At 37.8% G+C, this 14,660-nt stretch overlaps 1 protein-coding gene across 1 annotated transcript in view; it reads right to left on the bottom strand.

Moving 5' to 3' along the window:
• The window catches only part of DCAF5 (DDB1 and CUL4 associated factor 5), a 66,467-nt gene that overhangs the window by 45,393 nt on the left and 6,414 nt on the right, over positions 1 to 14,660 (bottom strand). The window contains exons 2-5 of the mRNA XM_015287596.4: positions 9,928 to 10,071; positions 5,977 to 6,013; positions 3,974 to 4,113; positions 582 to 711 (exon numbers count right to left, since the gene is read on the bottom strand). Coding sequence (XP_015143082.2) covers positions 582 to 711; positions 3,974 to 4,113; positions 5,977 to 6,013; positions 9,928 to 10,071 — 451 coding nt within the window. The remainder of the gene's footprint in view (positions 1 to 581; positions 712 to 3,973; positions 4,114 to 5,976; positions 6,014 to 9,927; positions 10,072 to 14,660) is intronic.

Genomic DNA, 14,660 nt, shown 5'->3' with positions numbered 1-14,660 from the left:
TGGTATCGGACATCGCAAAGTCCATTTTAGAACCCAGTCTAACCACACTTCATACTGTAAACTTATTCTTTTTAGATGTAAGTCTGTTTAAAATCCTATGCAGCCAAACTGATTATCCAGGTGTCTAGGAAGTCATATAAAACTCTTAGAGGCTGTGCAAAAAGCTGACTAATCCAGAGTCTCTAGTTCCAGCCACTGCAAATATTGCTGGGTAGAAACAAACAAACAAACTATAAGCCATGTAGCACCCCACCATGGATTATTCTATTCTTAGCAAGCCAATGCTATACATAATGACAAGAACTTGACAACAGCTTGAGTTAATCCTGCAACGATAAGGCCAGGTAGTTTTCCAAAACATCACTTAACATTGAAGATCTAGCCCCACTTGGAATCCATACTAGATAGTATGCGTAAAAAGGGTAATTATGTAAAATAATTTAATTCAGCATTACTAACATTGCTGTTAAATGTATTCTGTATCTTTTTCTTATTACCATATGCTCAAACTTAAAAACAGTGGCATCACTTCTTAAGAGAAAAAGGTTACGTGGCCTAAAAGCAGGACAGGCAAAACTTACCTCTGAGGCCTACGAATATCCCAGAGTCCCACACCTTCCTTAGAGTTGGCAGTAGCCAGTAATCTGGGTTCTACTGGATTAAACATCACGCTGTGAAAGGCTGATGGGTAGTGTGCCAAGCAGAAGGGCTCTGTTGAAAAAGTTGTGATTTCAGACATAAGAACAAACAAAGCATACAACTGTTCGATGCAATGAGTTTGGCAGCTCAGCATGAAAACAGCATAACAAGATCTGAAGATATAGAGACATGTTCAAACAATTTCTCAAGCTGACAAATCCAAAGCAATATAAAAACTGAGGTTTTAAAATCCACCCACGTGTACATTAACTTTGTACGAATACGGAAAGGTTCGTGCTAGATTTCAAGGCATCATTTTGCTTATGAAATTGAGTTAAAAAACAGACACATACAAAGATAAAGCTTTTGAGTCTTCTTAAGGTTCATGATCACGTGGTCATCTAAGAAGGATCACATGGAGGACTTCTGAAAGTTTCCTAGCAAAGACCATGTATGTCTGGAAGCCTCCACAGCCATTGATGATCACCCAAACGATAAATATAGTAGCAATTGCTTACACTGGAGAATAATACCACAAGAAGTGAGGTAAGTTGTATGGAACTACACTCTAAAAGCAAGTTGGCATCCCTGGGGAAAGAGAGGCCTCTTTAAAGTGTTATTCAGCAATTGTATAAGTATGCAAGAAGAGAGGGAGCGCCACTAACATAAAAACATTAATAGTTGGGATTGCTGTTCACATAGAGTTGAAAACACTTATCCAGATTCTTCCTTCCTCTCAGCTTGATTAGGGTAACAAGAATGTGCTTGGCTTGCTACTCTGCCATATTCATTCCATCCAAATGCTGCCTCTACAAAGAGTGGGAAAGCCTTGACTGTCATTCTTCTCTGTATCCTTCTGCTAGCTTTATAGCTTTAGGCATAGCTTAAGTCTCTGTTATGTACCTCTTTTGTGGCATGCTGCCATTCTTTCACTCAACTAAGAAACAAGACTATGCCAGCCTTTGCCACTTCAATGTTTGATGCAACCACCATGTTGCTCATGTGCTTAGGAGACTGTAAGTACCCTTATTTAGGTCACTGTGTGCAGGCTCCTTTAGCCCCACAAGCACCTCCAAAGGCATATCATTACTCACATCTCTCCTTAAGACATGTTTCAGGCAATCCTCCCAAATACCCTAATACCTGAAATTACTGCATAGCAAACAACTGAGACGGTCCTGCCCCCATCTGTATCTTCCTCTTATGCCCCACTACACCTTCACACCTGTATTTCAAATAGCCTGGAACCACAGAGGTGTCCTAACATATCAAAAGATGCCTTTCAGCCTGAGAAATTAAAGAGATATTACAGCAGCCAAACTAACAAGGCACTAAGCCACTCTAATGAAAAATAGTGGGGTTCAAAGAACCTAGGACACTACTTCAAAGAACCCCAAATGCACCACAGCGAAATTTATTTCACTCCTTTTTCCAGTGGTGCAGAATGCATTAAGTAACATTTTGCCATTTCTAATTTGGAAGCCACATTAAATGCCTGATCTAATCACTTGGATATTATGAAAATAGAAAAATAAGGATGAAATGGGAGACTTGGATTTATCAAAGTTAGAACAGCCACATCAGACTAATTAAGCTCTTCCTTCAAAAAAGCAAGTGACCTTTTATTTAGGGAAAATACGGCAGTTCTAATCAGGACTACATTTCACATGTGGTATAATGCAAGAATAGCTACAGGCAGTTGGGATTGGCAAAGGGAGTTCTGTGGAGGGTAAGCAACTGGCTGAAGGGAAAACAACACTTCACTACAACAGTGAGGGACTTCTGAGCAAGAGGAAAGTTACTAGTAAGAGAATGATCCAGAGAAGAAACATTGTGGACATTCTTATTAAATATCCCACACCTGAGAGTGTATGCTGTTTTTCAGAATATTAATTATCAGATGGAACAGAGATAACAGGGTATCACAATTGCACAGCAGAATCAGAATTCACATTAAGACTCAAAATTAGAGGTAATGCATTTAATTTTTTATTTATACAAAGGCATATATCCGGCATAGGGAGAGTATCAATAAGTAATCTATTGTGAGTATTCTGGTGAGGCTTATCAAGGAAGACCTAGTTCTGCTTGTGCTCGGTCATTAAAGAGCTAGTCGTGTCACAAGGGCTAAAAGACTGATATGAGACTAGAAGGTATATTGTTTCAGCTTTCACTTCCTAGGCAAAAAGGGGAAGAATTACAATCTCGATATGTTAGCAAACTCACTAGCTCTGGGAAAAAAAACAAAAACAAAACAAAAAAACTAGTTCAGCTAAACAGCAAGTTTGACTCAGGAAGAAATGTACACCAATTGCCACAAACAACTTTCCTGCAAGACCAACAGAATCTACGAACTGAGGCAATTGTATTTAGTCATCTTACAGAAGAAATGCCACTTCAGCTATGATGGAAGGGAACCAGATTCTGTATGCCTGCAGACTGCTCAGGTTTAAATTATCAGCTTTGTGTTCTTTAGGAAGGGGTGAATACATAACTTAATTTACTGACAGTCATACACCGACGTATTCAATTACTGAAGTATTCCACTCCAGAATTATGTAAATACAGATCTAAATTGAGATTCTTCGGGAGCAAAACTAAAACAAACAAAAACCAGCAAACTACTAACACCCAGATTGTTCAGTGTTTTGAGAAGCTGCAGGTTTGCTATATAAACCAACAGTACTCAGTTTTGTTTTAGAAAGTTAAGGTTGAAGTAAAAATTAAGCTTCTTAGTTGTTATGTCATAAGAGCTCTAAGTTTCCACATTAATGCAAGAACATGTTTTTTTTTTTTTTTTCCTCCAGATAAACTGATTTTGCTCTGTTGCTTTTTGCCTACACATCACAAGAGAACCAGAAAACACACAAAAACAATTACTAGTGTAATGGGGAAATCTATAATCAGCTTTGGACAGTTTTTCAAATGAAAATAATAGCTTCCTAAACCTCCAAAAAATTGTATCCCAGGCTATATATAAAAACAGTGTTCTAAAACAAACACCTGACCCACATTTCTAATTGGTTTCAAGTTTCGCAAGGTGTTTTTTACTGAAGAAACACTGCTTCATTAACTCAAGTTAAAACCTATTCCATACCAAGCTCTATGCCTTTGCTATATGTAGGTACTTTATGAAGTCATTTAGGGCAGCAACACTGAACTGTAGAAATCACAGTTTACCTAAAACTGGTCGCAAGAATTATGCATTATTTTCACACTTCTCTAACATTCTCTGCTTTGATAATCCAGATAAAAATAGCTTTTGCTTTCCCTGCCTTGCCCATATCTCCCAAGTTCCTTCCACATCGATGATCCTTTATTCTGAATATCTCACCTCCATGAGAAGACTCTCGGATATCCCAGATAAGAACACGGCCATCATCTGATGAACTGGCAAAGATGTTATCATTAACTGGGCTCACTGAAAGGCCGTACACTGCATCCTCATGGGCAAACACATCCAAGGTCTCGGTGCTGGAAGAAAGACACAGTTTTACCTATGAGGTAATAGTGATAAGGTACGTTTATCTTTATATAAAGATCCTTGTGTTTAATTGGGGTAAGCCAAACAACAAAAGAACTACCACAATAAAAAGCCATGCAGAGTGACCAAACAGGTTGTGCAATGATTATTCTTGGGAGGAAGTAATTAGAAAGAGGTCTGAAGACCTGTGGACCAAGTTATAGTGCTTAGACTGGTCAGGAAAACAATACAGAAGGAGATCCAGTAATACATGCTTCTGTATCACCCAAAAGTTCAGACAAAGTTCACAAAAGAGCAACTTTTCAGCTGGCTCTTCAGATAGGTTTACTTGGTTCTCCAGGATAAATCAGACCTATGTTTTTATCTCATATAGAAAAAACAAATACAAAAAAATAAGTCACCCAAGTGCCTAAGTTTCAGCCTTGCACAGGGGAATATTCTTTAGGGAATACACTTTGTATAGAATCTCTACATCTGTTGGATACTCTACCAAAATGATAACGTACAAAAATCAGTGTTTTGCCAATATGGCAAATTGTTCCTCTTGGTGTGAGATCTAATTTTGCTTCACGGGCAATTAACAAAAAGCTCAGAAAAACAGTAACAGCCATTTGACAGAATGAAAAAGCAGTTGTTATAAAGCAAGACAACAGAGTAGCTTTCTGGAAAATTCAATTAGAATTAGTGTCAGACTAATAGAGGTTCCTTCCATTCAGAAGATCATGCAAACAGCTTTATAGGAAAAAATTATACATAAGATTAGAACTAGTCTTAGCACAGCTACAGAAAAAAAAGCACATTAAAAATACATAAAAATAAAGAAAAGATACTTGTTTCAACATCTAAACAAGAGTAGAACAAATATTTTATATAGAAAATTGTCAGCAACAAAGTTCTTGTAGAAGCTTGAAAAGTCACAACATCAGCATCTAAGATTTTGACATTTCTAGATTTAATTAAAACCAACACAGCCGCCTACTGACAAGTAGACAAAACAGCATTGTTAGAAAGCATTAGAACAGCGAGGCAAAGTTATTTTAGTCCAACTCTCACCCAAGATTTACAAGAGAAGTAGATACTATGTATGATGGAAGGGAGATGTACAATGAAATTGGACTAACCTAGCAAGAAATACGTCCAGATTACATTAACCAGGATTTCAGAAATTTTAAAAAGTTTAAGTCTTTGTAGTTCTTTGCTCTTTCATTTCTCTCTTCCTGTTCTTTTTCTTTATACTTGATTTTCTTGAGTTCATGTTATTTCAACGGTCACACTTAAATCTACAGAAGTTATGAGTACAGATCAAAGTTTTAACTTACAGTTTTTCTACTTCAAAAAATAAGCCTAGTCCTGAGTAATCAAGGCTCAATTTTCAACTGTTTTTCAGGTTGTTGGTTTGGTTTTTTTCTTTGGTTGGTTGAGGTTTTTCGTGGGTTTTTGTTTGTCTTTCTTTTGGGGGGGAGGCGAAGGGGAGAAGAGGGATAGAATGAACAAAACACCACAACACACACAAAAAAAACAACAAAAAACCTATGTGTCAGAATAGTGACATATGCGCCAGAATAATCTGGCTCTGAATCTACATAAAACCTGCCATGGTGCCCACAGGAGGGCATATGTATTTAATAATCACTCTCCCTCCCAAGGTCAAAATGATGCCGACACCAAGTACTTAAATTAATAAATGAGGAGAGGAACACTTTATTCCAGATATGAATTTAGATAAATAAAAAGTATATTTCAGGATTAAATCAAAACTTTGCTCTTCTCTCAGACCATTAAATTAAAACAACAACCAAATAAATTCCTCCAACGTGGAGCTCATGAAGCAGTAAAACAAGAACTGTGTTTACCTTTCAACATCATGCAGTATAACTTGCTCATCATTGCCTATAAAAAGAAATACAAACAGTTAATATCATGTTTCAGTGGTTAAAAAAACTATCAGGGTGAGAAGAAAAATCTTAAAAATGGGAATTTAAATTTATTTTTTCTATTTTGAAATCAAAACCAAAGCAGTGAAAAGACCAGTGCTGCTGCCAAGCGGTCAGCCCTGCTCTCAGTTTCATGAAAAGCTCCATGTGACATTTCCAGTCACGATCAAACGCACCAATGCATTCCATTGTCTACTGCTTAACAAATACTTCTACTGAACTGTGCTACTGATCGTCCTTCATTCAGTTTGAGCTTGATTAGGACATCTGCAGTAAAGTGAAGAATACACTACAAGGCAGCAGAACACCTTTAGCTCTCACCTTTGAATGCACCTTTCTCGCTGCTCAGAGAATGCTTCCTAAGAAGGTAATGGAGGGTGCAAAAAGTTGCCATAAGCAAAATGCATTGAGCTCACATGTCAAACGATGCCAGCTCATGCTGCCAGCCTTCAGACTTTGGCAACCTTTGAGAAGGCACAAACGTGACAGCATGAATTGTAATTTCTTTTGTATTTACAAAAACCAAGCCAAGTATGCAGACAATCATGTCATTTTTCTTTGATTGCATCCATTGAATACAATGGAAACTAATCACATGCATGCAGAATAAGATCACAGCTACAAAGTAATTCCACTGGCTTCTGCTTGTTCAAGGGACAGCAAAATACTTTTTTCCCCCCAGTTTCTGCACTGAATATTAATTTACCTAATTTGGCACCACCTGTTTAAAAATATTTAAGGAAACACACATTTTATTCAGAAGAATAAAAACAAAACCAACCAAATTAAAAAAAAAAAAAGTCCCCAGTTACGTTTTTATGCTCAGTATATCTTTGTAGTTGTGATATCCAGTTGTGAAGCTTTTCCAGTGTACATTAAAGCCAGAAGTTCAGGAGCAAGACTTTATCTTTTAAGTGTTCATCTGACAATTTCCATTCATCCCATATATCTTTCAATTCATTTGTCCCAATAGAAGAAATACGAGAAAGTTTCTCTCTGACTAATGAGGCATCAGACTTTTCTATATCTACTTGCTCTCTGTATAGGCCCTGGTTAAATTGTACCAGTGATGGATTAATGGAGTAGCTCATCTTTTCTATGGTATAAAAAACGAGTCATTTATGGGTAAGTGTCCTTAGACCATTAATTGCAATGGAAACTGTCCATTATATGTTATAGGCAAAGTTTATACCTACTGAAACTACACTAATGTCTATGTATTTCATCAGTGAAAAACATAGGCTAGTTTCTCCTGTTAAGAAGTTTCCCTTGTAATTTTATATGCAACTCTGCCATATATTATCTCTGCTATTGATAACAGTAGTTAAAGTGATTGAAAAGACAGAAAGTATCTGACATTCCTTTCAATGACACTTATGAGGATGAAATAGTGCAGACTACATACAGAGGAGCACAGTTAAGGTGTCCTAAGCTGTCATAATAGACCTGTAGAGAAAAATTCATTTCCCTGTAATTTCAATTTTGCATATACCTAGGATTATAATAAAAAATTAAACTACTTGGTTTTTTTTTTTTTTGTTTTGTTTTGTTTTATAATAGGAGCTCTTCCTCTTCTCATGTTTCTCTGCTCCTGGTGTTCATGGATCAAGAAGAGACAGGAATTGCCTTGGTATCTTTATTCTCCTGAGATTACATCAAACTACTATCCACTCGGTTCCAGCCTTCCATTTTTGAAGCAGCTTAACATGGTGCCTGCTACACAGCCACTCCTCCAAAGGAAGGATGTTTGAAATTCCTTGGATGGAATTCAATTCATATTTAAGTAGAAAATCTCTTCTCCTTCACTGTCAAGAGTTTTTTGACAGAAAAGTCCTCAGATTATAAGCTATTAGTTGTTGGCAATATTATTTACAGAATGAATGAAGTTATGTGCCCTTCATGCTAGTTTCTATATTTTAATTTCTTTCTTTTTTTTTTTTTGTAGTATTCAAATCATGGAAGTTGGAATACAACTCCAACTTCAGTAATTCATAGAAAGGGGGTAATCAACAGATTTTAGGACCTGCACTTCTTTCAGGCCTTTTAAAAAATCAACATTTTTGAGTGAATAAATAGAGTTAGCCCCATTTTACTGACAGAGAGATAACAGATGGTACATGTAGGCCATGTGAAGCAACTCCTTACAGAGGATCCAAGAGTCAGACTCGCAGCCCTGGCAGATGAGCTCTGTGGATCTTGATGGAGCAGTTGAAAGAGTTCCCAACTCCTCCAATGGAAATAATTTCTGGCAGAGGTGGAGCATGTGTATGTGGAGAAGCAGAAAGAGACAAGAACAGCCAGTTTGTCTATGCCTCAGCTGTCACAGCTCATCTAATTTGGCATCTTCGCAACAATATACTATAATCAATTATACAAATCTATAACTACAGGTGTTAACCGCAGTGGTAATGGTATCTGACAGCTTGGACCAGTGGAGAGAGGGTTGAGTTAGAAATGGGAAAGTATCATCACAGTTGCTCCAGCAAGATTTATCACAGTTCATCTGTCAGTTAATCTCTTGAATATTCACATAAGATTCCATTTGTCTAAATTCAAACTGAAGTAAAACAGCCTCTAGCAACATTTCATTGGAATAACTGCAGGCCTCAAACAAACACACATTCGAGGATGGCGCTGACCGCTGTTTCGCACAATAAACAGCAGTCTCAAGAATCAGAAGACAGATGTCAGTAGTCAACATTATTGGGGTCCTCTCTACCTCAACTTTCAATATATGAATCAGTTGACCCCTGAAATTTGACACTATCTTAAGCTTCGTTATGCCCCCTTCCTCTCACCTTTTCCTTCTCCCCTCTAAGGGGCGCTATGGTTTTAACACATCATTAAAGGATGGGAAGTTTCCACCATTTACATATCCTTAAAACCAATTTAAGGCACTGGTATGCAGTTCAAAAAATCTTAGTAACAAAGAGGCAGTTAAACGCTCTGGTCTTATAATATCTGAAAATAAGTCTAACTGTACATTTAACAGACATTGATAGAAGATAAAAATCTCTATTCCTTCAAATAAACATGTCAAAGAAGTGAAGTACAGGAGAAAAGGACACCGACTGCACTTTGGCAGTCTTAAGTATTTAAACACCTCTCCTTTTCCTCTCATTTCAACTCTTCTTCCTACCCCAATATTTCAAAAATAATAAAAAAAAAAAACAACCCAAAACAAAAAAAGCCCAAGCAATGAGAGATAAATGAATCTAAATTCTAAGGACTAATACCCTAGAACAAGTATACATCCACTTTCCTTAAAGACTGAGTTAAGCTTCATGCTAAATGTGGACCTAAATTTGAAAAAGATGAATAATATCTATTGTCACTTAGACTCCAACATTCCAGCAAATCTCAAGGGCAGACACTTACCCAGGAGGGACTGAAATGAGAGCTGAGAAAAAGTGACCCACTGACAAATGGCAACAGCCAGCTGAGGGTACATTATAATCAGTAGCAGTAGAGTTTTTTTTTTTTTAAGTATCAAGCTGAAGTGTCATACAGGATGAAGGATCTGCTCTGAGTACAGTTAAGGAGTGACAGTGATGCTGTTTCACAACCTGCAGCACAAGTAGGTGTAAGACAGGACCCAAGATTCTCATGACGGTTTGCAACACAATGCCCTTACAACAGGATTTGGGGAGAAAAAAAAAAAAAAAAAGTAACATGATAAAGTTGAGAATGCTGTGCTAGCTAAAGACTGCCCTGTTCCCAAAGAACCTTGACCTGATGATTAATGCCAGCTTCCAGAATTCTAGGGGATTATGGAAGAGACCTTTCCTATAGGGCAGGATCTCACTTTTGGCTTCTACTCTAAGGTAACCACAAGGCAGACTCTGGTGAAATCATGGTGCTCCTTCTTACCTCCAGAGAATACTTTTGTATTGCCACTGTTGAAAGCTAGGCAGAAGATATTGGAGTGATGCTCCCCTTTCAGCTGAACTGGTTTGACTCTTGAGTGGATGGCTTCTTCCATATGCCAAAGTAAGACCCGGCGGTCATCACCTCCTAGAGGAGAGGAAGGAAACACATTACTGCTCGAGTCACGTGTAAATTGATGACAGACAAGTTACTTAATTCTGCAGTTACTCATAGAAGAAACCTTAATTAGCATTAAAAAAAAATTGTCATACCTTGTAATGGCTTGGATACATAAGCATTTACATAAAGACACCATGCAGTCAGGTATTCAATTAATATTAACGATAGCAGAGAAATCAGCAGGAAGTGTGGAATAAAAAGCTGCTATTCTGCCAATATATACTGACAAGCTATAGCAACCTGCGGACTCGGGATTTTACTGGCATGTAAAATTCTGCAGCAAGCTGTAGATAAGTTACATGCCAAATTAACATATGCATGTTGGCAGAATGCTTCCATACCAACTTCTTATTGTCAGCATTGCTTAAGTTATTCATGAAACAGGAGTTGTTATCTTCTTCCCCCTCTCTACCCAACAACTGTATCTCCACTAACAGTTCTTAAAGTCACCATCACATAGGTTTGTTATGGGACTTACATAGGGCCATAAAAAGATTTCATCAAAGCATTCAGGAATCTTAAGCACGTCAAGTTATGTCATACTTCTAGATCTGTAATGGTTAAGACAGATATTTCTGAGGTCAACTCCCGACAAAGAGGACAGCCAAAGAAGTTCAAATCTCTCTTGCTTCATACCTTTCTATGCTTTTTCTAATAGTTTGCCTAGCTGCAGTTAAATCATAGAATTCTTAGAGTTGGAAGGGACCTTTAAACGCCATCTAGTCCAACTCCCCTGCAATGAACATGGATACCTACAGCTAGATCAGGGTGCTCAGAGCCTGGTCCAACCTGGCCCTGAGTGTCTCCAGGGACGGGGCATCCACCACCTCTATGGGCAACCTGTGCCATGCCTCACTACCCTGACTGTAAAAGACAAGTTCTCAGTTCAGAACTTCACAGAAATACATTAAAGTGCCTCCTTCTCTATCTGGTAAACAGAAACAAAAGAAGTATTAGATGATGTTTGTGCTTTAATTGCATTATAGAACAGTTTATTAGGAAGTGAAAAATTGAAGATTCTATTGTATTTGATAGTGCTTAACATCAATTTTGGATGCATCATAAAATCCAAATAAAGATACTTCAACTTTGACTCAAAATATTTTTATCTGCCTTTTAATAACAAATGAAAGGACCATTAGAAACTTGCTTGTTTTACTTGAAACATTTTACTGCTTTTTTCACAATTAAAAGCATAACTTCAGTGCCTTCTGAGTTCCCACCCTGAAGGAAAAAAAGTCACAAAACAGAGACAAAAGGAAACCAAAATTGCTCTGTTTTACTCCACAAAGAGGCAAATGCATAAACAGAACTCATCACTAACGTTATTCAGATTTCTTTAACATTTTCACACCGTTTGATTCTATTAGGATCTTTTTCCATGGAACCGAGTTATATCAAATATCCCTTAAGTTAACAGTCTCTCAGCCTTTAAGTCTCTTAAGAGATTTTACGACAATCATTTTGATAGACAGTACAGCTGCATGTTACATTTATCCATGCTCCATGAAATTAATATTGTGTGCTCTTTGCCCTGATTTGGTACTTTACAGTGCAAACAAGTAATACATCATAAAAAGATTTGTAATGAATTTGATAACTAATGAGAACAAGAGTCCAATACGATGGCTCCAGAAAAACTCATAATTTATGGTAATCTAAATCAATATGAGTTTAGATTCCTTTCTGTCTAGAAACAGGAAAGAAAGCGTGTACTTGCACTCCAGTGGTTGCAGATAAGCTAATAAGACGATGGCACAGAACAGATGACTGGTGAAATACATGGCCACTTCAATCACACTAAAATAAAGGAGCAACTGTCACACTCAAAGTGGCCACTTTCTGAAGCTGCCAACAGCCAGGTCTTAATGTTATCACCATCTGACAAATAACACAAGCAACACTTAAAGGTAGGACACAAACACTGCTTCTATCAGACTGCATCTATTGTCTTTCAAGACTTTTGCAAAAAAGATATTTCACAGCAAAACATAATAACAGTTTTATTGTTACCATAGCAAGGCAATTTGCTAAACCACTGCTTTAAGTCTATATACCCTCCTACCCAGTAGCACAGCAACTTAGGAACCTCACTTCAGCACCAGACTCTTCCTTACTTTTGCTACCTACCTAGTCCAGATATAAACAAAAACAATGAAGACCACCAGTGAGAACAACCATTGCTGTGGTTTTCAACAAACATACAGAACAACAGGAGGGAGAAATCGCAGCCTGTGCAGAAAAGTCTTCAGCCTTGATCAAAGTTATCATAACTTAAAAATAAAAAAAAAATTCCTATTCTTCAGTGCTTGTTGCCTACAGCTCCAGATAAGAAACAACTCTCCCTAATGAATCTCTGCACCCAAACACCTAAAGTTCCACCGGGCAAAGGGCCTCACTATTACAGAGGTCTGAGAATTATGCTTGCCCTTCCAGTGGCACACGTTCCACAGCATAGGAGCTTAAATGCTCTTCACACTCATGCAATTCTGACCCTTCTCCACTTACATACCATCTTGCACACACTTGTTTCATGACTCAGTTTTATTCCCCTCAGTAAGGGAATAAAACTCAGTAAGACAAAAAAGCTTCATAAAATGCTAATGTTAACTGAGTTGGTAGTGCATTGCCTTCTGCCTCCAGTTCAGCTATTCCAGAAATACTTCTGACTGCAGGCCAGTTCCACCAGAAACAAAAATCTGTTAGAAACTGAGGAAGGGAAGGAAGGAGGCACACAAAGACAGCTACACAAGGAGACAATGAAGAAAATGTTAAGACATGGAAGGAGATGGCTCCGTAGAAAGGAACTATGATTCATCTGACAAAGTGCACGTGTATTATGGAACATAAGTTACAAGCCTGGGAACTACAGGAAACTTCATGCCTGTAGCATTTGCTCTGTACAGTTGGTCGGTGAATGGAGATTAATTAAGATCATTTCAATTCATGGTGGACTTATTGTGCACACGCACCAATCGGGCAAGCTGCAAAGCACAAGACACTCAATGCTTTCCAAAAGCACTGGGACCACTGTGCAAAATTGTGATGACTGCAACACTCTCCAGATGAGATTAACTGTGCATAACTACATGATAGTGAGCACATACCAATAGCAACAGGTTTACTACACATTCAAAGAAACCTAGACATATAGCATCCCTGGAAAGCACCTTAGCACCAGGCTCTTCCTGAGAATTTTCCAGAAATGAAGTCCCACTTATCAATGACTTTGTAGTTTTTGTGCTCCTGATGTCACACGGTCTGAAAAGTACCTTTGAGAAAGTTTCAAAGAACGCGTTTCAGACTTCTGCTAAGAAAGCCAAGCAAAGATGTAAGAGATACCTAAAAAAATATTAGCATCGATTTTCAAGAGGATATTATTTCAATGTATTTAACTACACAGAATTTGAATGCAACCTACCGACAAGTTTAGAATGGTAGTGGCAATCACTTTCTGGTACTGCTTTCTTACCTTATGATACCATTAATAATGTTTGAACAAAGCTCAGAAGTTTGCTAATGACAAAAAGTTGCAAGTATTTGCAGGTGTGAGTACAAATGGAAGACTATTTTATGGGTTTCTTGATCCTTTAGCACTCCTAAGCCAAATAGTTAATAGCATATTGGAGGCTCTCTCCTACTGGGCCACGTAGATGCTCAGTGAAATCCAAATAACTTGAAGTGTGAAAGTTACCTGGGACAATGTAACTATGAAAGTGTCAGAAGTAAGTTTAACATCCACAAAGTGGGAAAAGATTTGCTTTCTTCTTACTTGAGTGCTCCTGTTCAGGACCGTGTGACTGACAACTTGACAAGAGTATGTTTGTGTGATCCCACTTAAAGTGCCACTCCACAGCCACTTCTCAGAAAGGAATCATATTTTAGAAGACTAAATTAGCCAAGTACTTCTGTGTTCATTACAGATCATACCAGCTCCTACATGTAAAATGGAAGTCAGGCAGGAAGAGAACTCCGGCCAAAGAAATATTTGTGGTCAGCAAGGCTGAAAAATTTATCACCTTTCCACATTACTCTCAATGCAGAGAATAAGAGTATTCCAATTATTATTTTAAAAGTAAATGAATAACAAGAATACATGAACAAAGAATGAATACACATTTCTTCTCCTACCCCAAGTCACTGGAATACTTAGTTAATGTTTAGCATTTTCTGTCTTGATGAGACACAGGCAGGACAGAGGACGCACAACATAGCTAAAAATAAAGCTTTCATTTCAAATCTTGGGACAGATATCCTGAAATAGACTTGTAAGTAAGTAAACATTGTGTTCACCCTTGACAATTTTCTGGTTCCTGTCGACCCAGAGAGGACCTCAGGGAATAATTAAAAACTCCTTCACTGTGTGCCCGCTTCAGAATGGTTTGTGCTTATTGCACACCCCAGGAGTTTGGGAGACTCAAAGTAAGAACAGCACTCCAAAACAACACGGTGATGGTGGTTGGTTGTTTTTAAGTAGCATAGACACAACATAAGTAGAACATGTCTACTTCAAATAACCAAACTGATTCTAAATGAGTTAGCATGGCATACATTTA

Source organism: Gallus gallus, chromosome 5, assembly GCF_016699485.2.
Source record: "Gallus gallus isolate bGalGal1 chromosome 5, bGalGal1.mat.broiler.GRCg7b, whole genome shotgun sequence".
Lineage (NCBI taxonomy): Eukaryota > Metazoa > Chordata > Aves > Galliformes > Phasianidae > Gallus > Gallus gallus.
This window is presented reverse-complemented; position numbering and strand designations above follow the sequence as displayed.